The 27,113-nt window shown below is 35.1% G+C and overlaps 1 protein-coding gene across 3 annotated transcripts in view; it reads right to left on the minus strand.

Annotated features, from left to right (window-relative positions):
• The window catches only part of NUBPL (NUBP iron-sulfur cluster assembly factor, mitochondrial), a 365,055-nt gene that overhangs the window by 58,155 nt on the left and 279,787 nt on the right, over positions 1-27,113 (minus strand). For all 3 annotated transcript variants that reach the window (XM_007472517.3, XM_056810405.1, XM_056810404.1), the window contains exon 8: positions 14,536-14,621. In XM_007472517.3, coding sequence (XP_007472579.2) covers positions 14,536-14,621 — 86 coding nt within the window. The remainder of the gene's footprint in view (positions 1-14,535; positions 14,622-27,113) is intronic.

Consider the following 27,113-nt stretch of genomic DNA (forward strand, 5'->3'; position numbering starts at 1 on the left):
CATAGGTGAGAAGAGATTAAATCCTTAATTAGGGTGGTTGCAAGGAGACCTGAGAGGCAAAAGCTAGTAAAGAAATAGAACTATAATAGGGTTACCAGTAGATTGGAATGAGAGGAGGAAGAGGAAGAAGAGGAGAGAGGAGTCCTGATGACTAAGACCATTTCTCTTTCCCAACTTCCTTATTTCTGTCGATTGAACTCATTTTCCTAACTACCCCAGCTCTAGCTTCAGAGTAATCTTTCAGCTCTGCCTTCTTTGCTGTTCTCATCAGTCACCAAGTCCTCTCCTGCCCATCACACCTCTCTCTTTCACATTGCAACCATCACCCCATGCCGGTATGTGTTGTGTCACAAAAAGGGTTTTAAGTTATTTGTCTTATTAACTCCTCACAAAAGCCCTTTGGAAGGAAGGCTAACATCATTATCCCTATTTTATCAGTGAGGAATCTAAAGTTCAAAGGTCTTAAAATGACCTGCCTCAGGACACAAGCTACTGAGGAGCAAAACCTGACCTAGAACAGGTCACCAGACTTCTAGTCTCAAGCTCTTCCCATTACACTGCGCTGTCTCTCTACACGTTTCTAATGTAGATTTTATTTTTGCAAATAGCTAAGCATTATCTGGAACTAAGAAGCATGGCAAAGTGGAAAGTTAAATAGATCTGGATTCACAAAGACTGTCTGAATGTGACCCCAGATATTGGTCAAGTCACCTAACCTCAAGTAAATGGACTTCAGTTTTCCTCATCTATAAAATGGGGGAAATGGCAGCAGCTTCCTAACAAAGTTGTCATAAAGATCACATGAATTAACATATGTAAAATGTTTCACAAACTTTATGTGACCTATTATTAGAAATTACTGCCTTCATCAGAAGGTAAGTGAATAAGTATTAAATACATGATATCACTTAAAACTGGCTGCTAGGTGGTGCAATGGATAGAGTGCTAAGTCTAGAGTAAAGATCTGTGTTCAAATTTAACCCCAATCTTGGGCAAGTCACTTAACCCCTCTGGGGAGGTGCTTAAGCCATCTCCACATCATCTGTAAAAGGAAATGGCAAACCACTCCAGTATCTTTGCTCCCAAAAAGACAAAAACAAAAACCCAAATGGGGTCAGAAAGAGTTGGACACAACTGAAATGACTGAACAACAAAATCATTAAAAATATTTTGCATCGCTAAAAAATATATTTTAAAGGACCCTGCTAAGAGGATTTCAATCAGGTTCTCAGGAAGAAATAAGAAGTGTATCTAGAAATCAAGGCTTAATAAGAAGCCAGAAAGAATGGGGGAAAAAAAGGAATTGCTTCTTGTAAAGTGTGTGTTTTAATCATTCTTATTTCTGCCTGTCAGTTCTACCTCTCCAAATCTATCACCAAGTACATCAGTCTTGTCAAAGGCTGAAGTGTCCTTGTCTGGGCTCCAGATTAAGAAACTAGAATTCCTTTCCACCTTCAAACCTGACCCTCTTGGAACCAGCCCCATCCTCCCCTGCCTCTTCTGGTATTTCAGAGCACCAATGATCACCTCCTCTCCCTGGTCCCAGAATGGATCCCACCACTGAGCCAGACCTCCACCCTGAAGCCAGACACTCACTTCCCACTGCTAGAGCCTGGGCCCTTGACAGACTAGTGCTTTGGTCTATGGGGAAGAGAAGAAAGACAGCAAGTGGAAGGAGACTTTATGAAATAGGTTTGAGTTAAAGCCACCCAAACTGTTATTCTGCTCCACCTCCATCCATGTGCATAAATGTATGTGCAATCTTGCCCTCTCATGATCTGCCATGCCTCAAAAATGTAGCAAGTCAGCAGGTTGGATGCAATGTAACATTTTGCCATGGTTGCAGTGATAAATCTCGCCATTTTGGGGGGACCTTTATTACGATTTATCCTTTAGAAGAGAATTAATATCAACAATAGGGAATCTTCAAGATCGATGATGACTATTATTGTCTTCAAGTACAGGAAGCAAAGTCATAACGAAGACTATGACTAGAAGTTTGTCATCTCCATGAAGAAAGGGGCAGAAATAAGCCTAAATTGTTAAGCAATGGGGATTTAGGCAGGCAAAAGGAAGAACTTTTCAGACTTGAAGATTGTTGCTATCGAAGGGCAGCAGCCAATAAAAGATGATGGAATATTTGTCTCTCATGAGATTTGTCAACATAATAAATCTGTGTGAATGGAACCAGAAGGCAGTGCAGTGCAGAGGGAGAAGCTTAGGTTTCCGAGTGGGATGGTGGGCATTTAAATTACTAGCTCAGGTACTTGTAGCACTTTTTTGCGTCTCATTTTTGTAATGAAAAAGCCAGGCTGTTATCCCTTCTCATTATAAAAGGTTGGGCAAAAATTATTCACTCAGGAGGCAAAGGGCTAGCAGTTCTCAGACTTGTGGGTCTCAAAAGTGGCCCAGAGCCAGGAAGAATTAAATTCAAATATAACCTCAACCACTTATTTGCTTTGTGACCCCAGGTAATTAACTTTTTCTTGACTCAGTTTCCAAGACAATAACAGCCCCTACCTTAAAGGGTTAGTATGATGATTAAATGAGATAGCAATTATAAAGCACTCAACACAGTGCTAGCCACATAATAGGTACTATGTAAACTACACAAATACTTCTTGTCTTCCCTCTACACACTTAATGAGGGCTCCTACCTGCCACCATGAGCTTTTGTTTATGTGAGTTACATCTTTTAAAGAAGCAGTTAGATGACATTATGGATGGCATGACAGAATGCTGGATGAATACAGGAAAAGTCCTGGGTTCAAATTCTGCCTCACTAGCTAATATAACCCTAGGCAAGTCAGATAAGCTAAGCTTCAGTTTCATCATCTGTAAAATGGACACAAAAACAATCTTTCCCAGGATTCTTGTGAGGACCAACTGATATATTTGTAAAGCAGCTGGCAAACCTTAAAGCATTCTATGGATGCTAGTCATTATTATTAAATACTAGCTATTTTACCTGTTGAAATTTATCATACTAGAAATGTAAACATCTTAGTATTTACTATTATGAAAATAGTTTTAGAGAGCCTTTTAAAGGTCTCTGAACTATACTTTGAAAATTGCTCAAAGGGTTTGTCTAAATGGCTTCTGATGGTCCCTACTTTATAATTTTATGATCCCCCCCAAAAAAAGTTTGCTTTCAGTAAATAATGAAACAATTCCAAATCCCTAGGAACTTTTTATTTAAATATGAAAATATTTCATCACTTATTGAAGTAATTTTTAAAAATCCAAGTACTTAGGTTTATGAGTTGGGATCCTTTAAGTTAGTAATTTATCTATTTCAATGTAAATACTCTGGTAACCTGAAAGAATTAATGAAATGCCCAAGGGTGTCTAATTTTAAACAAGGCATACTTCATGCATTGGGAGAATCTTGAACCTTTATTGTAAAGAAAAATCTCAGTGAACAAGAGGCTGTAGTACATATGCAAGCTATAAAAAACATCAGAAGAGGTCTGAATCTAGGAATATACTTCTGTGATCTCATACAAAGTGCTTACTTAACATCCTTCGTATCCTTCGATCTTTACAACTCTGTGAAGCAGGTGTTTTTCTTTTTACAGAGGCTCTACTTTTTTTTTAATTTATTTTTTTATTTGAGCATTTCCAAACATTATTCACTGGAGACAACGATCATTTTCTTTTCCACCACCCCTCCCCCTACCTCTCCCATAGCTAACGTGTGATTCCACTGGGTATCACATGTGTTCTTGATTCGAACCCATTTCCATGTTGTTGGTATTTGCATTAGAGTGTTCATTTACAGTCTCTCCTCAGACATGTCCCCTCAACCCCTGTAGTCAAGCAGTTGCTTTTCCTCAGTGTTTTTACTCCCAGTTTGTCCAGAGGCTCGGCTCTACAGATAAGGAAACCCAAACTGAGAGGGGTTAAACAACTTGCCCAAGATCAAACAATTAGTATTCAAGGTGAATTTGAACCTAGGCCTTTCCCATTCCCATGCCCTCCACAATACTACTCTGACTCTCATCAATCTCATTAAGGTGGGCAGACAGGTATGAATAACAGTTAATGCATGCCTTCTCATTCTGTACCAATGTAGTGATTCTTATTCCTACAAAGATGCCTGATGAGCATTGAATTTTGTTGAAGGAATAAATGAATATTTGTTGCGCTGAGATAATCTAATCACCATCTCTGGCTTAGAAAGGAGAAAGAACCATTAGTTAAGAGTCATAGAATCATACAGTTGAGAAGGTTCCTCAGAATAATTTAAGAGAATGTGAGACTTAAGAGTCAGAAGACAAGGGCCCATCCAGTTCTGCTACTTATTAGCTTTGGCTTTCATTTAACTTGTAACCCTTAGTTTTTCTTTAGAATAATGATCATGATAATTCCTGACCCATCTTACCATTGTGAAGATCAAGTGATATCACTGGCCTTAACAATGCAAGGAGTCTTATGTTTTAGCAGGTGGTAGGGAGGAGACAGGGCAGCAACACCCTAAATGGCTAGAGTGTGACAGAAACACCGAGGAAGTAAAGCAGGCTTTCAAATAAACCCCTTCACAATTATGCCTCAGGTCTGCCTTGTGCAGGTACATACAGTAAAATGTAATTAGAAAAAAACACATAATGAATCTAACAGACATAGTATTTTAAGGCTGAAAAAATTGAGGATGACTTACTCCACATAAAATTTATCCATCAGCTATTAGTAAGTAGACTGATCAAAGATTTGTCATGAATTAAGTCTTTCAGACAAGGGCTGAAGAATTCAGTAGTTCTTCCCTTTTCCTTCCTCAATAATTTGCCCAAATGAAGCAGCTCTGTCCTGAGCATTAAGCAATCATTTAAATTAAATTTATATTGTACTTGTAGATATCACTAAACTCTGCACATAGCAATGAATCCTAATGACATCACTGTTTCCATAGAAACTAATGCACTTTAAAAAGGGGGAAAGAGCAAGACTTTAAAATGTAGGAAAATCTTACAAATTAGGTGGCACAAACAAAGCATAACTGTTTTATTTTGCATTTATAGGGGGCTTTCTAATTTCAAAATACTTAACCATTAGATTCATGATTTTCTTTTTAACCTTTGCCTGGTATCAATTCTATGACAGAAGAGTGGCAAGAGATAGGCAATCAGGGTTCAATGATATGCTCAGGATCACACAACTAGAAAATATCTAAGGCCAAATTTGAATCCAGGCCCTCCCAACTCTAGACTTTATGCTCTATCTATTGTGCTATATAGCTGTCCCTAGATTCACAGAATCTTAAGAATTAAAAGGTTCCTCAAGATAATTTAACACAGAGCACTAGAACTGGAATCAGAAGAACAAGGTTCAAGTTCAGTTCTGCTACTTATTAGTTTTGGCTTTCATTTAACTTTTAACCCTTAATTTCTTCTTTAAAAGGGAGATTCCTGAACAACTACTTTACCTCCTGTGAAGATTGAGTGATATCACAGGTCTAAGAGAGATTAGGTTCAATCTAGCTCAACTCCTTTATTTTACATGGTAGGAAACAATCTCAGAAAGATTAAGTAACTTAACTAACAGTTGAATAAACGGACTCAGATCTAAATGAAAGTTACCCATAGATTTAAAATTGAGAGTTAGATCTGAATCCCAGCTCTGCTATAGAAGTGATCTTGGCCAAATCACATTTAGCCTTTAACTAAATAATTCCTATGACATGGAGCTTCATATTCCCCATTTTTTGATACTACCTGTTAGAACATTACTTTTCATATTGAGCTCAAATATGCTTCTTTATTAATTTATATCCAGATGATCTTAGTTCTTCTCTCTAGAGCTATATATCATGTGTAAACTTTTGAAAGTATTAATTTTGTTATTTTTCACTATGGCATTCAAGTTCTTTCATAAACTGACTCTAAGGAAGAATGACATAGGAGAACATATACCAAATCTGGTGTCAGACAACTCAGATTTAAATCTGTGCTTTGATATTTACTACTTTTCTGACTTTGGCAAATTATTTAACCTCCCTGAGCCTCAGTTCCCTCATCTGTAAAATCAAGAAATAGAATTATATGGCTCTGAGATCCTTTGCAGCTGTAGATCTACAATTCTATGGCCTTATCACTCATTCTTCCTTTATATGTCATCTTTGCTATTCTCTATGCTCTGAGATTTCCTGAATCAAGGCCTTTCTTTGATCATATTCTTTTTTTTATCTTAGAATATTATTTGCCTCAATTTCTTTTTAAAAAATTTAAAATATATTAACATATTTACATATATTTCCCAATTACATGGAAAATTTTAACTTTTTTTGAAATTTTGAGTGCAAAATTCTCTCTCCCAGATTTTCTCCATTCATTGAGAAGACAAGAAATATGCTATTGATTATATATGTTGTCATACAAAACATATTTTCTTATTAGTCATGATGCAAAAGGAAACACACACATACAAAAACTAAAGAAAAATAAGGAAAGTTTAAAAAGTATGCTTTAATCTGCACATCAGTTTCCTCAGTGGAAGTGGATAGTATTTTTCATTATAGGTCTTTTAGAATTGTCTGGGATCATTGTCTTCATTCACAGTTGATAGTCCTTATAATATTGCTATTGCCATGTACAATGTTATCCTGGTTCTACTTACTTCATTGCATGAATTCATATAAGCCTTCCCAAGATTTTCTGAAATGGTCCAGCTCATCATATCTTATATCATAAGAGGATTCCATCACAATCATATACCATGACTGGTTCAGTCATTCCCAATTGATGGGCATTGGCTTAATTTCCAGTTCTTTGCACCACAAAAAGAGTTCCTATAAAGACTTTTGCACCACAAAAAAGTTCATATAAAAAGTTCCTATAAAGTTTCCTTTAAAAAAAGTTCCTATAAAGTTTCCTATAAAGACAAATAGATCTTTTTTCTTTTCTTTGATCTCTTTGTGAAACTGACCTAGTAGTAGTATTGGTGGGTCAAGTTCCAAATTGTTATGCAAAATGGCTGGACTAGTTCATAACTCTATCAACAATACTATGAATGTTCTAATTTTTCCACATCTCCTTCAGTATTTGTTATTTCTGTTTTCTGTCATTAGTCAATCAGAATTGTGAGGTGGTATCTCAAAGTTATTTTACTTTGCCTTCCTCTAATCAATTTAGAACATTTTTTACGTGTCTATGAAATTTTAATTTTTTCCCCTGAAAACGACCTGTTCATATTCTTTGACCATGTATCAAGTGAGGAATGGTTTTTATTTGTATAAATTTAGTTCAGTTCTTGTAAAGGGAAATTAACAGGAACAGGAAATCCTGCTAATTTCCTTTTAACAGTTCCCAATAAATTTGAGAAATGAGGCATTTATTTGAGAAATTTGCTATGAAATTTTCTCCCCAGTTTCCCATTTTCCTTTTAATTTTGGCTGTATTTGTTTTATTTGTGCAAACCATTTTTAATTTCATGTAACAGAAATTATTAATTTTACTTTCTGTGATCTCCTATATCTCTTGCTTGGTCATAAATTCATCTCTTATCCATAGATCTGACAGGCACGTTTTTCTATGCTCCCATAATTTACTTATACATCCTGAAATGTTTTGTAATTGTGTTCATACAGTCTCCCTGAGATTGTTGTGGTAGGTAGCCTCCCAAGTATTTTATACTGTCTATAGATATTTTAAATGGAATTTCTCTATCTCTTGCTGCTGAACTTTATGGGTAATACATAGAAATGCTGATGATTTATGTGGATTTACTTTCTACCCTACAACTTGGCTAAAGTTGCTGATTTCCACTCCCCTGAGCCTGGAAACAATATCATTTGAGGAATGATACAGCTAACACTGTATCCAGGATCAGATACTGTTTGGCAAATCCGTCATCTATAACCCTCTTTTGAGTCAGAGTTCAAGGACAGAGACAAACACTCTCAGTTAAGAGGGAGTAGGAACCCAGAGGAGTGGTATCACTTCCAATCCCAAGTGATCTTGCGGAACAGTATTGTTTCCAGGCCTGGGTCTCCTTCCCATCTCTGGCTTCAGAGCTCTTGAAATTGCTGTTACTACTATCACCACTGTCCAGTCCCACCACTGATGTTGCATCATTCATGTAGGCTCTGGATATCCTGACATTGTGTTGGCTCTGCCACTTCAAATTTCAATTTGGCTCATTATTTTAAAGTTGCTTAGAGGAGAATGTGGAGAGCTCAACTGAATGTTCCTACTCCACCATTTTGGCTCTGCCTCTCACCTCTTTCTGCCTGTCAAAATTCTATCCAATTCTCAGGATCCAACTCAAATAAAAACCTCTTATAAAGCCATCTTCGATATTGGTTTGTATCTCTTTAGTAGCACTTTCCTTGTAATGAAAGGCAAGCTCCTTGAGAGTAGAGACTGCTTATCATTTTCTCTATGTATCTCCAGGACCTAGCATAGTTCCTTGCTCAAGGGATCATAGTATCATAAATTTAGAAGTGGAAGAGACTTAAAAGGTGCCATCATAAACAAATTAGAGGAGCAAGGAAAATCATACCAATCAGAGTTATGGATAAGGGAAAAGTTCAAGACCAAACAAAGCATTATGATCACAGAAGGTAAAATGGACAATTTTATTAAAATTAAATTAAATTAAATTTATTTTTATTTATTAATATATATTTATATAAATTAAATTAAATAAAATTTATTTTTATTTGTAATATATATTATACATAATATATATTAGAAATATATTTATAAATAAAAATAAATTATATTTAATTTAATTATATATTTATTAATATATTAATATATTTATAAATATATAAATAAAAATTATAAATTATATTTATATCTTATATAAAATTAAAATATAATTGCACAAACAAAACCAATACAGCTAAAATTAGAAGGGAAGTAGGTAAATGGGGATAAATTATAGCAGTAAGTTTCTCTGATAAAAGTTTCATTTTCAAGATACATAGAGTAGAGAGCTAGGTGGCTCAGTGGATTGAGATTCAGCCCTAAAAACAGGAGTGTCTGGGTTCAAATGTGTCCTCAGATACTTTCTAGCTGAGTGACCCTGAGCAAGTCTTAGCCCTTACTGCTCTTGTGCCTTGGAACCAATACACAGTACTGATTCTAAGATGGAATGTAAGGGTTTAAAAAAATGGAAGGGATCTTAGAGGTCATTTAGTACCATCTCTTTATTTTAATTGATGAGGAAACTGAAGCTCAGAGAGATTAAATAACTGACCAAAGTCACACAGGTAATAATAAGTGGCACAGCTAGATCTCTACCCCAGTTTTTCTGATAATAAATCTTGCATTCTTTCTACTGTACTAGGATGCTTTCCACAGTAGATGCTTAATTATTTTTGGATGGATTACCACATTCTCTGTTGTATTATATTTATCTGAAATTATGCTTTATTTTTCCCAAATATATTATAAGCTCCTAGAAGGTACGAACTATGTCTTATTCATCTTTGTTTCTTCCAAAACATTGTTAGTGTTTGAAAACTATGTGTTGCACTTTCTCTGTTTTTGTAAGTTTAGTATCAAGTCTCTCTAAATAGTTTGAATTGTACTGGCACCAACGTTTATGGATTAGGATTCATGACTCCTTAAAAGAAGAAGTAGAAAAGACCTGGGCAACCTGAAGCTAATGGTTTCAGAAGGACCTGAGAAGATATATAATGGTTTGATAGGAAAGCATATTTCTTACATCTGCAGAGGACTTATTTTATAATCTACAGTAAGCTTGATATTAGGAAACTAGATGGATTACAGGCCAGATTTTCAATGAACTATTCCTCTTTAGTACGCTTTAATACAAAAGAAAGGTTTTCAACAAATCCTTTTCATTCTCTTTAGAATTTTTCGGGTGCCCAACTGCTGACCAACTGCCACTTTCAGGGCAGACAAGCAAGCCTAAATGAAGTAGCATAGTACTCATAGAGAGAAACGGGGGGCATCATGTGCCAGTCAGGTCAAAAATCATTGCCATCTTCTCCACTAAAGGGCAGGTGCTATACCTTGTCTCCTTCCTAACTGTGTGAAATCCAAAACTAACTTCATTTTGTTTGGTTCTTTCTATTTTGTAACTGTCTTCCATTTTATGAGCTAGATCTTGCTTTGCTATATATGTGGGAAAACTAAGATGTTGATGTAATTCTGGAAAATTGGGGTTGTAGGTGCTGACCACAAAGTGTTCCTTACATATTGTGGCATGTTCTTTTTTTTTAATAACCACAGGATATTTTTTAAATAATCACAAGATTTGTAAAATTCTGGCCAATCAAAAAGAGAGCACCCATGTTACTCAAGATTGTGGAAGTTGATTGGTTCTTTATTGTTGATTTTTTAAAAAGCTTTGTTCATTGCCAAATGGTGTCCTACTATTGAGGGAGGTCTTGGACCCACAGGCAATTGATAGCCTTGTTAACAAATTGATTTGCTCATAAATTTGAACCTTTATTTCCTTAGTTTCTATTGTGAGAGTAGCTAAAGAAACTTAAGGCATAGAAGAAAAAAAAGTTCTTGCCACCAAAGTAGCCAGAGTGGCATTGTCAAATGCTTCAACATCTGAAATTCATGTCAATAACTTATTGTCAATGAGAATAGCAATAAAGTAGATGGTTCTTTCCCATAGAACTCTAAGGATGACAAGGCCTTTCCATATGACAGATAAAGCCTCCTAAATGTACTGTCACCTCCACCAGAATGTGAACATCTTGAGGGCAACAACTTGTTCAACTTTTGTATCCCCAGTGCTTTGTGTGTGACACTTGGTGAGTCACTTACCCTGTTTGCCTCAGTTTCCTCATCTGTAAAATAAGTTGGAGAAGGAAATGGCAAACTAGTTCCAGTATATGTGTCAAGAAAACCCCAAATGTAGTCATAAAGAGTTGGACTCAACTGAAATAACTGAACAACAATAAATTGTACATAGGAAGCACTCAAACATTAACTCACTATCTCATTCACAGTTAGAATGTGGACTGCTCAATCCAAGATATTCCTCATGGTCTATGCATTTGTCATCTCTCCTTTCCTTCATATCCTACACCTTTATCTCAACCTACCAACCCTACTTTATTCCTGTGTGATTTTGCAAATTGATTATAATGAATTGCTCCAGGGTGCTGTTAATCATTCCATACTTTCAAGTACTAAAAAGAACTGTGAGGAGTACTGTATAAATAATATCAAGGTGCTGAAATACCCCATTCCCTCCTAACTGTCTCCTGGTATCAGGTAGTTGGAAATCAATTGCAAAGATAGAGATCATATAAAAGATGGAAAGAGCCAGAATACAGTTAATAAAGCTACAAATTCAGTCTTTTCCTCCTACAAAATGGATAGCTGCAAACTACTCTGTAGCAATCTCTGCTTTTTCCATGCTTTTCTCTGCAGAATCCTTCAAAATGCTCTCTGTTAAATGAAGCCAGTTTTGCATTCTAGGCCCCTCTCTACAGATAATTTCACAAGTCTACTAGAAATCAAATGAGGCACAGTCCAATTCTCTAAATACTTTGTCCTTTAATGTTTACAAAATCTCCCAAAATATCAGCTTCCACATTTGGATGCCATACCTATCTGTTAAAATCCACATATTAAAACATCCTATTCACAGAAGGATCATGATCAGGTTCTGACAATCTGATAGTTCAATGAACCCATTAGTGTCATTAGTTCTCACTTTAAATTAGCAGAATGAAAAAACTACTGCTAAGTGAGCATAAGTTCAGCTAACCATCTTTGCCTCTTTTTTTTTTTTAAACTATACTAGCACAGTGTCTTCCTTAATGGAAAGGATTTTTTCTCCTTTGCCTTTTTATCCTTAGCACCTAGTATGGTACCCAGCTTTTAGAATGCACTTAATAAATCTTTTTGATTAACTGACATTGGTTTCAAGTAGCAGGAACTGGAGGCATATGTGCTAAATTCAACTTAAATTCAAAGTTCTAGAAACAAGTTCTTTTTGGTTTTGCTTTGTTTTGTTATTATTGTGTTTTTTTCTGTATAAGTCTCATGAGTGTCTTCTATTAGCTACATTAGTTTAAGTCACAGGCAAGATACAACTAGCACTACCACAAACCCTGTTACAATTTTTGATACTTTCAGTGAAAAGGTAGGCATTTTCCTGGTTTTATAACTTGTCTCATAGCTACACTTAAGAAAAAAAATAAGATAGGTTTTCCCCTAAAGGCCCTAAATTGTACCTACCTTTGTCCATCAAATATAAAATGCTCTCTTTGGCTTTTAAAGCCCCTCATAACTTGGCCTCTTCCTAACTTTCCAGTCTCCTTACAATATTATTCCCCCCAATATACCCTGCAAATAATACAATGACACAGATATCCATTACTTGGATTCAGCATTCCATCTCTTGACTTTGGGCATTTTCATTGCCTGTCCCCATGCTTCTACTGACTTCCCTAGATTCCTTCAAATCTTACAAGTTCCACCTTCTGCAAGAAGTCTCCCTCAGCCTCCCTCATTCCTCTTTTAATCTTAGTTCCTTCCTTCTGAGATCATCTCTAATTGATCATATGTGTGTGTGTGTGTGTGTGTGTGTGTATTTGCACACATAGTCTTTTGCAGGTTGTCTCCCCAGTTAGGCTCCTTTGAGAGAAGGAACTTTTAAATTTTGCCTTTTTATATCCCAAGCACTTAGTACAGTGCCTGGCTCAGAGTAGATACTTAACCCATACTTACTGACTTGTCTTGATATCAGCTATAAAGATGGATTGCACAACAGCTTATGTTTACTGATGAGTAATTGGGAGTCTTCTCTGAATCTTTTGTTTGGACAAAACACAGTCAAAGATGGGTACAATGGAAATTCTGCCCTTAGTGTCACTGTCTCCTCTGCTCTTAGTTCAAAATCAATCAGCCTCTTTTACATTCTGAATTGGTCCTTCAGGCCTTAGTCACCTCTCAATATCCTGCAGTTATGCTACACCATTAGGGGTTACCTGTCAGTGTATATTCAAATTCTCTGTTTGCAATTCCATTACTACTAATCATCATACAAGGGTCTTCTTGTCGTCTGGTCTGTTGTACATAAAGATCCCTGATTTTTAATAAATGGGGCCATATAACAGTGGTTCAGAAATCTTCTCTCCCAGACCAGATACAAATATTTATCATATTTTTATGATATATACTGTCACGCAAGCCTACAGAATGGCACTCCCTTCTGTCTAGAAGTCTCCCAAGAGTTATATTGGACAATGTGCTGTCTAGTCAGTAGGATCAAGCAGTATCTTTCAGTTCTAAGCTCCCAAAGAAAAACTCAGTATCAAAATACCAGATATTTAGTTGGAAGAAAAAAAAATCTCCACCACAGTAGAGCCAGCATATGGTTGGTCATCCAATCTCTGCTTGAAGAAAAAGAGAATTCAGGACCATGCAAGGCAGCTTATGCCACTTTTAGATCAGCCTGCTGGATAGAAAGCATGTCTTACTGCTTCTTCCAAGATGGAGAAAAGTGGCTTCTCCAACATGGAAAAACAATCATTATCAAGGGTTCCTATTGTTCTGAGGTCTAATCTAAACTCAGACTAAATATATTTGATTGAAATAATCCACTTCTCAGTACCACAGAGGTCATCAGTAATAACTAAGTCTGTGGGTTAAACAAGTATACACAGAAGTTCAAAAAATATTAAAACAATTACAGAAAACAAGTTATTCAGTTTACAGTTTCCATAGGAGAGACCATAATATAGTAAGTACAGAGGAAGAGGATGGTGATTATAAAACATATATGTCCTGTTAAGATGTGCTAAAGAATAAAGGTGAGCATTAACTTTACAAATATTCTTCAAAATAGCCATTGTCTCTTTAATCATTTGAGTCAAAGGTGAAAAGTTCTTTTTTTTCTTACCTGCTTTATCATTAGCTAGTCTGTTTTAATCTTCTGATCTCAGTACTCACTAATTTCATTTTCATAATGCTTCTTTGCACAGTACTAAATTAAAACCAGGATCATATTTTTCAACTAAGGACATCTAGATACTAAAAAGAAGTCCTCTGTATATCATGCCTCCAAGAACCTGATCATCCAAAAATATCAGTCCACTGTAGAAATCACACAGGTTATGAGTTACCCTGATGTTATGCACACCCAAGAATAGGTATAGATCCCACATGTCCCTCTTTATCTCTGACTGGAGAGGGTAAAAAGTGGAAAGCTGAGAGTTCCTTCCAAATCCTCCATTTAAAGGTCACCAGACCAGCCATCGTTTCATTCCCCATCTGGCCATATTCCTCTGTTCTTCATAAACCCACATTGGGGACCCTTCTCTTGCTTCCTTTTCAGTTTTATTTTATGTGGTATCTTCCCTCTTTACTCTGAGCTCCCTGAGGGCAGAAGCTGTCTTTGTACATTCCCAGCACTTAATACATAGCCTGGAAAATAGTAAGTATTAAACTAAATATTTGCTGATTGCCTGAAATGCATTCATTATATTTTAGTGTTTTGAAAAATATAATCTACTTCCCCAGTTAGATTTTAATTTAAATTGAATAGATTTAATGACTTAATTAAATAATAAATTATTAATTCTTTGTAAATTCTTACAGGAACATGGACTTTCCGAAACATCTCAGCTCCTTTGTGGGCATCCATCAGTGCAATGTCTTGTGGAGTAGAGACAATCACAGCTCCTGATCATAAAAAGATAAAAACAAAAACAAAATGATGTTAATTTATGTTGAAATAATTAATGATCAAAGCATGAATTTATGTAAAGGGATTATTTTATGTTAAGGTACTTCATCTTAAAGAATTAAAAAGGAGGAAATGTTTGCTATTCTAAATCAAGTCTTTCCTCCTAATTTTTGCTCATGTGCATTTCTGCCCTTGCACAACTACAGCACAATTTTAAATGCAGGGGGATTATTATTCCCATTTTCTACTCTTAGATCTTTCTACTTCTAGCATCACTTTCATACATTTTCCTCATTTTTCTAGCAACTCACTTTTCCTTTTCCTTTATCATATTTAAATACCTCATACCTTAAAAAGCATCTTTAAGTCTTTTCCATGTATAATCAATACTAGGCTTTGTATGGGATTTTTGAATGTCATCAAGCCACCACTGGATATTCAGGAAAAGAGGAAAAGATTCTTCTTTTATGCCTCTTCATAACTGCCTGAAATTCCATCTTTCCATGAATTTTTTTCCCCAAGTAGCATTAAGATGAAGCTGTCCAATGAGTCTTCTAATATAACCTGGATTATATCTCCTAAAATTGTACTGAATAGCTACATAAAATAAAAACTAACCTTATAATTTTATTACTCATTTACCATCATTTAGTCTCTGCTATCCACATATTTTATTGTTTGTTTGTCCTGGTTTAGCATGCCAGATTAGGACTCAGAAGACTTGGATTTAACTCGAAGATCTAAAAATAACTAGTTATGTATGAGTTTGAGCAAGTTGCTTGAGCATTCCAAGCTTGAGATTCCTCATCTTCAAGTGTGCAGGGCAGAATAAATGTTCAAAAATGATCCTTCCAGATCTGTGAATGTATGGTCCCATCCTTGATTCTTTCAAATAAAGATTGGAGCACCACTGCTCATACAGCTGTTCCAGTAACACTTATTGAATTGTTCTTCAAGGAACTTCTTCCTTGCCTTTCTTCCACCCCCTCATCTGGCTATACTCCACAATCTTCTGCTTTGTTTCACATTTATATTTTCCCCATGTATACTATACCTGTAATACGGTTTTGCATGTATAAATGTAATGTGTGTTCAATGAAGGGATAAGCATTTGCATCGTCCTTATCTACTACTGCCTGGTTCCTTACTAAGCATTTTCTACCAATGGTTTCATTGGATCCTCACTAGACAACCCTGTGAGATAGGTGCTATTGTTATTTCCACTTTACAGTTGATAAAAGTGGAGCAAATGATGGTTAAATGATTTGCCCAAGGTTACATAGCCAGTAAATGTCTGATAGCATATTTGAACTCTTCCTGACTTCAGGACCACAGTTCTAACTGTGCTATTTTTTTCTTTGCATTATATCTATTTAGGTAGTCTTTTACTTAGATCATGTTCTGGATCCTAAGAGAAAGAGCAATGTAGTATAAGTTCGGTAACTGAATTCTGGTCCTTAAGTGTACTGCTGATTTGCAGTGTGATCTTGGATAAATCATTAAACTCTTGATTTCAGTTCTGTTCACCATAACTTGAGTTCACTACATTTACAGGTAGAAAGGACCTTATAAGATTTTCTTGTCCAGCATGCTTATGCTTATGTAGCAGGTTGGTTTCTTAGCATCTTACAGTTATATTGCAGAGTGTGAACTTATCTTCTCTGCTTGCTACTACCTCTCCTCAGTTTGCCCAAACAGTAACTGCTTTACCCTCTTGCTGCTTATCTTACCCCTTCGTATACAGAGGAATTCAGTTATAAAATTGTGGCTTAGCCTACTTCTCTCTTCCAACCCATATTTCTAGAGTACTTTACAATTTACAAAGCACTTTCTATACCACAGCTTTATGAAGTAGCTAGTATAAGTATTACTATCTTTATTTTACATAAGGAGTCCAAGGTTCAGAAAAGTACATTGCCAAGAGTCATATACGTAGGTGAGAAGCAGTAGCTAACATTTATATATCATTTTACAATTTGTAAAACCCTTTACATATTTCATCTCATTTGGTTGTTTTATCTCCATTTTGCAGCTGAGGAAACGAAGGCAGAGAGAACTTAACTGATTTGTCAAATATCACACAACTAGTGTCAGACAGGATTAAATTCAATTCTCCTGCCTCTAAGTTGTTGTTGTCATAGTTGTCCTCCTCCTCCTCCTTGTTTGTAATCTAATTCTATTTGTATTTTATTTATTTTATTTTTATTTAGAATATCGTCCGCCCCCACCCCCAGTTCTCTCCTCCCCACTCCCAATGCCGAAAAGCAGTTCCACTGAGTTATACATGTATCATTGTTCAAAACCTATTTCCTATGTTATTCATATTTGCAGTAGAGCGATCTTTTAACATCAAAACCCTAATTACATCCCTATCACACTACATAATTGATCACATATTTTTCTTTTTTTAAATTTTATTTGTTCAATTTCAAAGTTTATTCCTTGGTTACAAAAATCATATTCTATTCCCCCCTCCCCTCGCCCCACCCTTCCAAACACGCCGACACGCAATTCCACTGGGTATTACATGTGTCCTTGATCAGAACCTATTTCTATGCTGTTGATGTTTGCATTAGGATGTTCTTTTAGCGACTACATCCCCAATCATATCCCCTTCGACCCATGTAGTCAAGCAGTTGTTTTTCTTTGGTGTTTTTACTCCCACAGTGTTTCCTCTGAATGTGGATAGTGGTTTTTCTCATAGATCCCTCCGGGTTGTTCAGGATCATTGCCACTAATGGAGGAGTCCATTACATTCGATTGTACCACAGTGTATCAGTCTCTGTGTACACTGTTCTCCTGGCTCTGCTTCTCTCACTCTGCATCAATTCCTGGAGGTTGTTCCAGTTCCCATGGAATTCCTCCAGTTTATTATTCCTTTGAGCACAATAGTATTCCATCACCAACATATACCACAATTTGTTCAGCCATTCTCCAATTGAAGGGCATCCCCTCATTTCCAATTTTTTGCCACCACAAAGAGTGCAGCTATGAATATTCTTGTACAAGTCTTTTTCCTTATTATCTCTTTGGGGTACAAACCCAGCAGTGCTATGGTTGGATCAAAGGGCAGACATTCTTTTAGTGCCCTTTGGGCATAGTTCCAAATTGCCTTCCAGAATGGTTGGATCAATTCACAACTCCACCAGCAATGCATTAATGTCTCAACTTTGCCACATCCCCTCCAGCATTCATTACTTTCCATTGCTGTCATGTTAGCCAATCTGCTAGGTGTGAGGTGATAACTCAGAGTTTTTTTTATTTGCATCTCTCTGATTATAAGAGACTTAGAACACAACTGAAAATTGCCTATTCATGTCCCTTGCCCATTTATCAATTGGAGAATGGCTTGATTTTTTGTACAATTGATTTAGCTCTTTGTAAATTTGAGTAATTAGACCTTTGTCAGAGGTTTTTATTATGAAGATCGTTTCCCAATTTGTTACTTACCTTTTAATTTGTTACATTGGTTTTGTTTGTGCAAAAAACTTTTTAATTTGATGTAATCAAAATTATTGATTTTATATTTTGTGACTTTTTCTAATTCTTGCTTGGTTTTAAAGTCTTTCCCAAAGATCTGACATGTATACTATATTGGTAAAGGGAATGAAATGTTGATCTAAACCTAATCTCTCCCATATTGTCTTCTAATTTTCCCAGGAGGGTGCTAAGAGTTCTATTTTTTAGAGTATGTACAAACATCAATAAGGCTCATAGCTGGCATTTATTTAGGGCTTTATGGTTTGCAAAATGCTTTATATATATTAATTCATTCACTCCTCTAACAAGCCTGTGATGTAGGTGTTGTTATTATTTCCAGTTTACAAATGATGAGGAAACAGGCAGAGATGTTAAGTGCACTGCCCAGGGTCAGACAACTAGTAAGTGCCTGAGGAAGAATTAAAACATAGGTGTTCATGGCTGCAAGTCCCTTAGCTCCTTAAATACTAATTCAATTATGTAAGCCTTGTCAATTGACCAATACTTGAATATATTACTGGAAGAATTAAGTCATAATATTGTGATATTCTCTCTATAAATCAAACAAGAAGACAAGAAAAATATAAAGATAAATAGAAGTATAGTTCCCAGGTTCTCTGTGGAGAGAAAAATAGAAGAGTTGGCAGAGGTTAGTTTATTCTGTAGATATATTATTGCATGAACTGTATGGTCATTTTTTTATTACACCGTTTATTCTGAACTTTCACAGCAAGGTTATCATGAAGGTAAATGTAGTTTTTTGTTTTTAAATTTTAAGCCCTTACCTTCTTTCTTAGAACTGATACTGAGTATCAGTTTCAAGGCAGAAAAGCAGAAAGGGCTAAGCAATTCAGGGTTGAGTGATATGTCCAGGATCACAGAGCTAGGTATTGTCTAAGGCCAAATTTGAACCTAGGACCTCTGGTCTTTAGGCCTATCTCTCAAGCCACAGAGCTACTCACCTGCTCTGTAAATGTAGTTTTAACATCTACAGATGATGGTGAGGTAGAAAAAGAATCTATGAAGAAGATTATAAAGACACTACAAATTAAATCATTATCTCAGTAACTTCAGTGCATAGGAGGAAATAACAGCACAACCAAAAAAAAAAACTGTACTGGGAGTATGGGTCAGAATTAAGAAAGGAGGAAAAGAGTTTTTTGATTACACAGAAGGCTCACAACATTAGCACAGTACCTGACACACAGTAAAAATTTAATAAAATGTTTTTTTCATTTAAATAATGAATACTTTCTTCCAGAAGAGAGTTGGGAAGTTCTATACATGGCAACTAAATAACATAATAAAAAATGTAAATGACTATCTTAATTGACAGGGAAGGACTAGCTACTAATGTAGGAGTCATTTCTAAATTAACTCTTTATACATAATCAACTCTTTACACATAATCAACTTATGAGAGCAAAGATAAAAAATTAACATCACATTAGAAGACTAAAAGTGGAAAGATAGAGGGTGCAATCAAAATGGCTCTGATGTAATCTATTTAAACAAGCAATGCAAAATGGGTAGTCCATAAAGGAACAAATTACCACCATTTCTTAAGGAAGTTTAACTGATATAAATTGATCACCACAATGAGAAAGTCAGAAGAGTCTAGAAACTGCTTCACTGAGCAAACATCTGAACTCTTTCCAAATAAAAAAATGTCCCATTCAAGGGTAACACTATTTTAAAACATAGATTCTTTTGTACATCTTACAGGCAGACAAGAAGTTTGGATTATTGTGAGCAGCATCAATAATAAAATGGGGAAAAGTGGTAGAGGAAAAAACAAGTCAGAAATGTTGGTGAGAAAACCAAATAAGTCAAATTATACCAAAAAGCAAAGCTGAGGAGGGAAAACACTCCAGGTATGGTAAAAGGCTAGTTCAAGGTCATGGAGATAGGAGATAGAGTGTCACATGTATGAGGGAAAGACTTAAGACAGGGAGATGATTTAAGATACTACAACAGTCTAGATGAGAAGTAATGGCAGTGTCACTTAAACTGAAGAGACTTATTTAAAGACATTTTAGAGAAAATACAAAAATTTGTGGAGTAAGAGAGAATGAAGAGTTGAGAATGACTCTAAGTTGAAAGGTGCTAGTGCCCTCAACAGTAATGGGGAGGATAAGAAGATTAGTGGGTTTGGGAGGAAGAGTTAATGAGTTAATGGATATACTGAATGTAAGTTAAAGAGTATCCAATTTGAAATCTCCAACAATAAGGAGCTTATGAACTAGGGCTTTAGCTCAAAGGCTAGGACCAGATATGTAGATCTGGGAGTAAGCTGCATAGAAATAATTAAATTCATAAAGTCTGTTGAGGTCATCAAAAAAGAGACAGCCAAAGTTGGGAGATGGAATGTCTTGTGTAAGTAAGAACAAAAAGGAATGTCATGTTGGATTACAGAGTATGTGGTGGGTAGAAGAGAAGTAATAAATAAGACCAGAAAATAAGGAAGGGCTTATTTCAGAATGGTTTTCAATGTCAGAGAATTTTATATTCATGCTGGAGGTAATAGGGAGCCATTGGAGTTTAGTGAATAAGGATTGGAAGGTGACATGGCTTTACACTTTGAGAAGTGAATAGATAATGGAGTGAAATAGAAAGATTTAAGGCAAAGAGACTAACCAGAAGGCTACTGCAATGGACCAGGTATAAAGTGGAATGGGCCAAACCAGGATGGTAGTAGTCTCAGAGCACAGAAGGTGGAGTATATGAGAGGTGCTACAAAGGTAGAAATGACAAAAGTTGACAAGAGATTAGATTTAAGGGAAGGAGTAAGAAAGAGTAAGGATTTGAGGATGACACATAGGTTGAAAGCATAAATGACTGGGAGGATAGTGGTATCTTGATAGTAATAGTGAAACTGGAAAGAGTGAAGGTTTGGGGGAGAAAAAATGAGCTTATTTCTGAGTATTTTGAGTTCAAGATTTCTAAGGGACATCCAGTTTGAGATGTCCAATGGGCAATTAGGAATGTGAAACTACAGAGAAGTTAGGAAAGAGGACAAGCAGATTTTAGAACCAATCTAGAGAAGATAATTAAGTCCACGAGAGCTGGTCACCAAATGAAAGCATATGAAGGGAGAAGAAAAGAGAGCCCAAGATAGCGCACCAGGGGACACCTATAATGAGCAAGCATGACCTGGACAAAGATCCAGGGAAGGAGACTGAAAAGAAGCAGTATCATGAAACCCTAAAGAGTTGAGAATATCAATGAAAAGAGAGTATCAAAGGGTACAAGGAAGTCAAAAAGGTCAAGAAGGATAAGGACTAAGAAAATCCATGAGATTTGACAATTAAGAGTTCAATGATAACTTGAGAGATCAATTTTGGTTGAATGATGAGGCTGGAAGCAACAAGAATAACATCATATCAAAGACCTTCTGATTATTAATGTCAAGAGGGAATAAAACAGAATACATATCTTGTCAAAGTTCTTTTCCACTGTCATGGAGTATATTTAATATGGAGACCACCTGGAAGAATTTCCCACAAATGCTTATGTTCTCTTAATATTCCTGTTTACATAATACAGTGCAATAATTACATCAAGCCTTGGAACAAGATGGAGTCTCCTAAGTATGATTTCGAATAACTAATGGAAAACCTAAAATGTAAAAAGAATGTCTTTTCTGACAGTATACTTAATTGAGCAGACAACCCACAAGGTTATTTTGGAAAGACTGCAATTAGACACTAAGATGGACTAGAACTGAAGAGAAGGCACAAAGATGGATGAATTGTTTTGGGGAGATTGCATGGTATTTACAATGATGTAAAATGTTCCCTGATGCAAAAACAAAAAGAAAAAATATATCTTTATTTTTTTAAACATGTGCTGGTGATGCTTGGCTATGAGTCATATAATAGTATAATAACTGACAAAACAAGGTTGAAGTGCATTTTTTTGCTTTACATTTTTTATTTTTAAAGATATTCCCCCCCTCAGTACATTTTCACCCAGAAATTTTTACACAAAGATCAATGAAGAGATTCACAATAGATATAAGACCATATTACCAATGAAGCACAATACATAAGGAACCATATAAAATATATACCATGTAAAGAAATATAAAAAGTTAAACCTGTTCTATAAGGCCCCTTTAGACTACAGGGTTCAATAACCACCCCAGGAAAATAAAACACAGCTACTTGATAAATTCATGTATCACCAATCCAATTTTTAATCTTCAAAAACATTATGACAAATGTTTTTTCTTGCTGGGTATTTCATACAACTTAGATGATTTCCTTTGCATTTTGAAGTGTACATTTTTCCCATTATGGGTTCTTGACTTTTCTACTAGTAAACTTTAATTTTTGTCATGACCCAATAAAAACGAACTTAGTTGATTTCTTCATCAATGATGTCATTTCAGTTCTTTGAATAAAGGTTTATTGGAAAACTTTTGCTCCCTCTGCTGACCACATGAAAATGTCAATAGAAACAAACCAATGTTTAGTAACACAGAAACATATGCTCAAGAAAAAAAGTAACATACAGAAATACTAAATATCTCTTGCAATAATTGTGTAGATTTCTCATCTCTAGGTTAAATTCTGAGCTCAAACAAGTTTTACAGAAGATATTTTAATGATGCTTTTATAAGGGATAATGGAATTAGAGAACGTATGGAAGAAGAAAAACAATACTGTTCTGGGAACAAGAAATACTTGGATTCTAGTCCCTACCTAATGAAAATTTGGGGAATACATTTAACTCATTGGAACTTCAAGGTTTTCATCAGAAAAAAAATGAGGAAGTTGGTTTAAGCCACCTAAAATGTCATTGAAGTCCAAAATGGCTTGATTCTAAGACTTTTTGCTAATTTGTATTTGTCTTTATAAAATTTAATTTATAAGTGATTCCAGTAAAAGTATTTACAAGGCTAAAAACTGATAAATAAATTAAAGAATAAAAAACAAAAGATAGCCAGAACTATCAGAAAAATATATAAATATAATTATATAGAATAACTGAAAATTTTTCTTTGTTACAAGAGGGTTCAATGGTGGGTAATAGGAGTAAAAAGGAAATATTGAGAAATGACCATAACACAAAAATATCAATAAAACTTATGTTTTAAAAAAAGAATCATTGGGGGCAGCTGGGTTGCTCAGTGGATTGAGAGCTAGCCCTAGAGACAGGAGGTCCTAGATTCAAATCTGGCCTCAGACACTTCCCAGCTGTGTGACCCTGGGCAAGTCACTTGACCCCCATTGCCTAGCCCTTATCACTCTTCTGCCTCGGAGTCAATACACAATATTGACTCCAAGACAGAAGGTAAGGGTTAAAAAAAAAAGAATCATTGCAGAAAGTACTTTTATAAATACTAACTACTACAAGAAAAATCTGTTGATTACTACAGATTTTAATTTAGGTGAAAGTTCAGTGTAGTGAAACATTTACAACTGATTATTCCATACAGTGATCAAAATTATGCCAGTGTTCCTACTTAAATATGCCTCTCCAAGCTCCAGGATATAAGATATAACTAATTCTCATGATGACAAAGAGCTTCAGCTTTGACATCCAATGTTTTTAACAGTTATTTTTTAGAATTATACTTTCATTGAAAGAATAATTTATATAATTCATAAATGTTGAAATTGAAAAAGTCAAATATAATTTCTTATACATCAGAAGCTCACTACATTTCACAAACTAGCAGATGAAAAATTCTCACAAAATATCCTGGGCAACCCAACCAATAATCTATACTAGAACTGGATCATTGTCATAGAAAAAAGTGTTACCCATAGTCTCCCAAACATTAAATTGATTTTTAAAAATTTAATAATATTGTTAAAAGTTAAAACCCCAGATATTCATAATATTTAAACTATATGGAATAAAAACTTTCAAACTATAGAGACTGGGTCAAGGAGAGAGATTCATATGAAATAGAATGAGGTCCAAATCATCTCTGCTATCCTGTCTGCTACTGGAGTTGTACAGAGAATGCTCTCAGTAACATTATGGATAACAACTTTATATACAGCTACTTTCATTCAACTACAAAAGGTAGTTATTTTATCTCCTTGTTCAAAAGACCACAGAACAGTAAATATAAAAGAATGATAGCAGAAAGTAAAGTCCTGGGACCGTTTCTGTTTTCTATCAAAAGAGAAAAAAGATGAGATGATGATGATTGAGAGTTCACATTCACATAATATTTCAAGCTTTGAAAAGTTCTTTACATATATTATTTCATTCGAGACTCAGAATAAGCCAGTGAGGTAGGAACAATATGCATCATTAACTCCATTTTACAGATAAGAAAAATGAGGCTCAGAGATTTTTAAGTAACTTGACCTTGGTTAGAATTAATGTCAGATGTAGTATTTGAATCCATGTACCCTGACTCTCAAGTCTATCTGTAGATTATATCAAATTGCTTCTTCAGTATAAAGTACAGATGATTTTTGCACAGTGTGGTTTTTTTTTGGATTATCTATGTGTTACTCCAATAATATGAAGAATTAACTTTAGCAAGAAAGAGGTTTGTTTTCATTAATTTTTAAATTTAAACAGTATTTTGCTTTCCATAGAAACCAGTTGTTCCTAGGAATTAAGTTTTTAAAGAACAGAATCAATAAATATTATTCTTGGTGAAAAACTGTAGTGTTTACAAGTTATTTCCTAAGCATGTAAAGATTTTAAGAACCCTAGGAAACCAGAAACACCTTAGGTAATGATGAATCAGAGTTAAGAGATGTGTCCATTTTTGGACAAAGACTAACTACCTAAAGGTGTAACAAGGCCAACAGATCTCCCTTACCACAATCTCACAGGTTTTAATGATTAAATGAAAAAAATTAATTATACTTATCCTTTCTGAACACATCAAGGAAAGGTTGGGTTGCTGTCTTTTCTCTGTTGTATTTAAAGAAGCTAGGACCAAAGGTCAACACTCTCAAAACTGATCTCAGTAAAGGGTCAAACAGGGCTTGTTTAAAAAAAAAAATTACATGTGGTTGTTGTCTCTATACATACAGATAAATGTGAGCTCAGTCTGCTTGTATATATAAGTTGCATTGATCTAAATCTAGCCCATACTTTCTCTCCAAAATATGGGTCATGTAAACTTTGAGTATGGCATATACAATTGGTGTGATTTTTAAGAATATAACTATATATTTTTACTTTCAAGATCTTATTTTAGAAGTGGATCAGTACACTTAATCTTGTCTAATCAGGAAGGGTCTTACTTCATTCCCTTCTGGTCAACTGTACTTCAAATGCTTGAGCTTAGGCTGAATTTAAATGCTGTTAGTTTTATAAATAACTAAAATAGAAATGAGTCTCCTCCATTCATTTCATTTATTTTCAGAGCTAGATAAAGTTGAACATGTCATGTCTGACTCTTCTTGACCCCATTAGGAGTTTTCTGGGCAAAGATACTAGAGTGGTTTGCCATTTCCTTCTCCAGTTCATTTTACAGATGAAGAAACTGAGGCACACAAGGTTAAGTGACTTTTCAGGGTCACACTGCCAATAAATATATGAGACCACCTTTGAAGTTATGAAGATGAATCTTCCTCACTTCGAGTCCAGTTCTCTATCCACTGTGCCACCAACATGCTCAAGGATGAACATTTTTTTTTTAAACCCTTACCTTCTGTCTTGGAGTCAATACTGTGTATTGGCTCCAAGGCAGAAGAGTGGTAAGGGCTAGGCAATGGGGGTCAAGTGACTTGCCCAGAGTCACGTAACTGGGAAGTGTCTGAGGCCAGATTTGAACCTAGGACCTCCCGTCTCTAGGCCTAGCTCTCAACACACTGAGCTACCCAGCTGCCCCCTCAAGGGGGAACATATTTTTAATCCAAAAATAGGCCATACTCCTAAAAATGAGATCACTCTGAAAAGCAAAAACATATGGACTAACCTCTCTCTGGCCTCTGTCTTGTAAAATGAGGGTATTGGATTTAAATTATCTCTAAGGTTCTTCTCAGCTCTAAATCTTATGATCTCCTTTTAGCAAAAGCATTTAGGATAATTGTACAAATTCAGATAAGGCATTGTTCATATTATAAATCAATGTATACATGCTATTTGCTAAAGTGATAAAAGAGAGATTTTAGTGACTCTGTGTCCCATGAAAGAAATGTTTTAAATTGGAGTTGAATGGCATTCTTTGAAACAAAGAAGCTTATATCCATCCTCCCCACTATTTTGTCACAAGAACAGATATTCATTTTGAATTGGGGCTTTTAACAAATAAATGAAAGGCTTTTAAAGTATTGCAAGAAATCAATAACTTCTCTAGATATGAAATGGTTATTATTTAATGTTTCTTTTCTCATTCATACAGAACAAAGTCCAAGAAAAATTATCAAAACAAATTTTACTTTGAATCATGCCTTTATTTCCTTGTGAAGGATGTAATTATGCTCTGAAGATGAGTGATGTGAAAAAATAAATGTGATTTCTTAAACAAATTTGAATATTTGTTCTTTCAACAAAGAATAGGTGCTTAATATTATTTTGTAATTACACGTTTTTACATATGAAATTCAAAGTACTCAAATTTTAAGTTTACCAATGATAAAATTTTTTTCTTTTACAACTCATACAGATATGAACTTGTTTCATACCTGTCCATTTAGGATTGTCTATAAATATCACAATTTAAATTGATCTACTTTGTGCACCTGTAGGATGTTTCAGTAAATAAGAAAGTCCCTTTTTAAAGCTTTTATTAAACAATCACCTTTAAAGTAATCTGGCAGAATTGTTCAATTCTTTGTACTATACTGTTAACAAATACACAATTATTTCCATCTAGAAGAGATACTCAATAGCCATATTAAGTATTATACCCATCATTTAAACTATCTGTAAAATGAAAGGGTTAGAAGTCTCCAAGTTTCTTCTAGCTCTAAATGCTATGATAACTTCTCTTAAATCAGTCATAATAATTTTCTCTGACAAATTTATATTGAAAAATCTAATTATTTGACTTATAACACTACATTTTGTCCTTTAAATAA

Source organism: Monodelphis domestica, chromosome 1 (assembly GCF_027887165.1).
Source record: "Monodelphis domestica isolate mMonDom1 chromosome 1, mMonDom1.pri, whole genome shotgun sequence".
NCBI classification, from domain to species: domain Eukaryota; kingdom Metazoa; phylum Chordata; class Mammalia; order Didelphimorphia; family Didelphidae; genus Monodelphis; species Monodelphis domestica.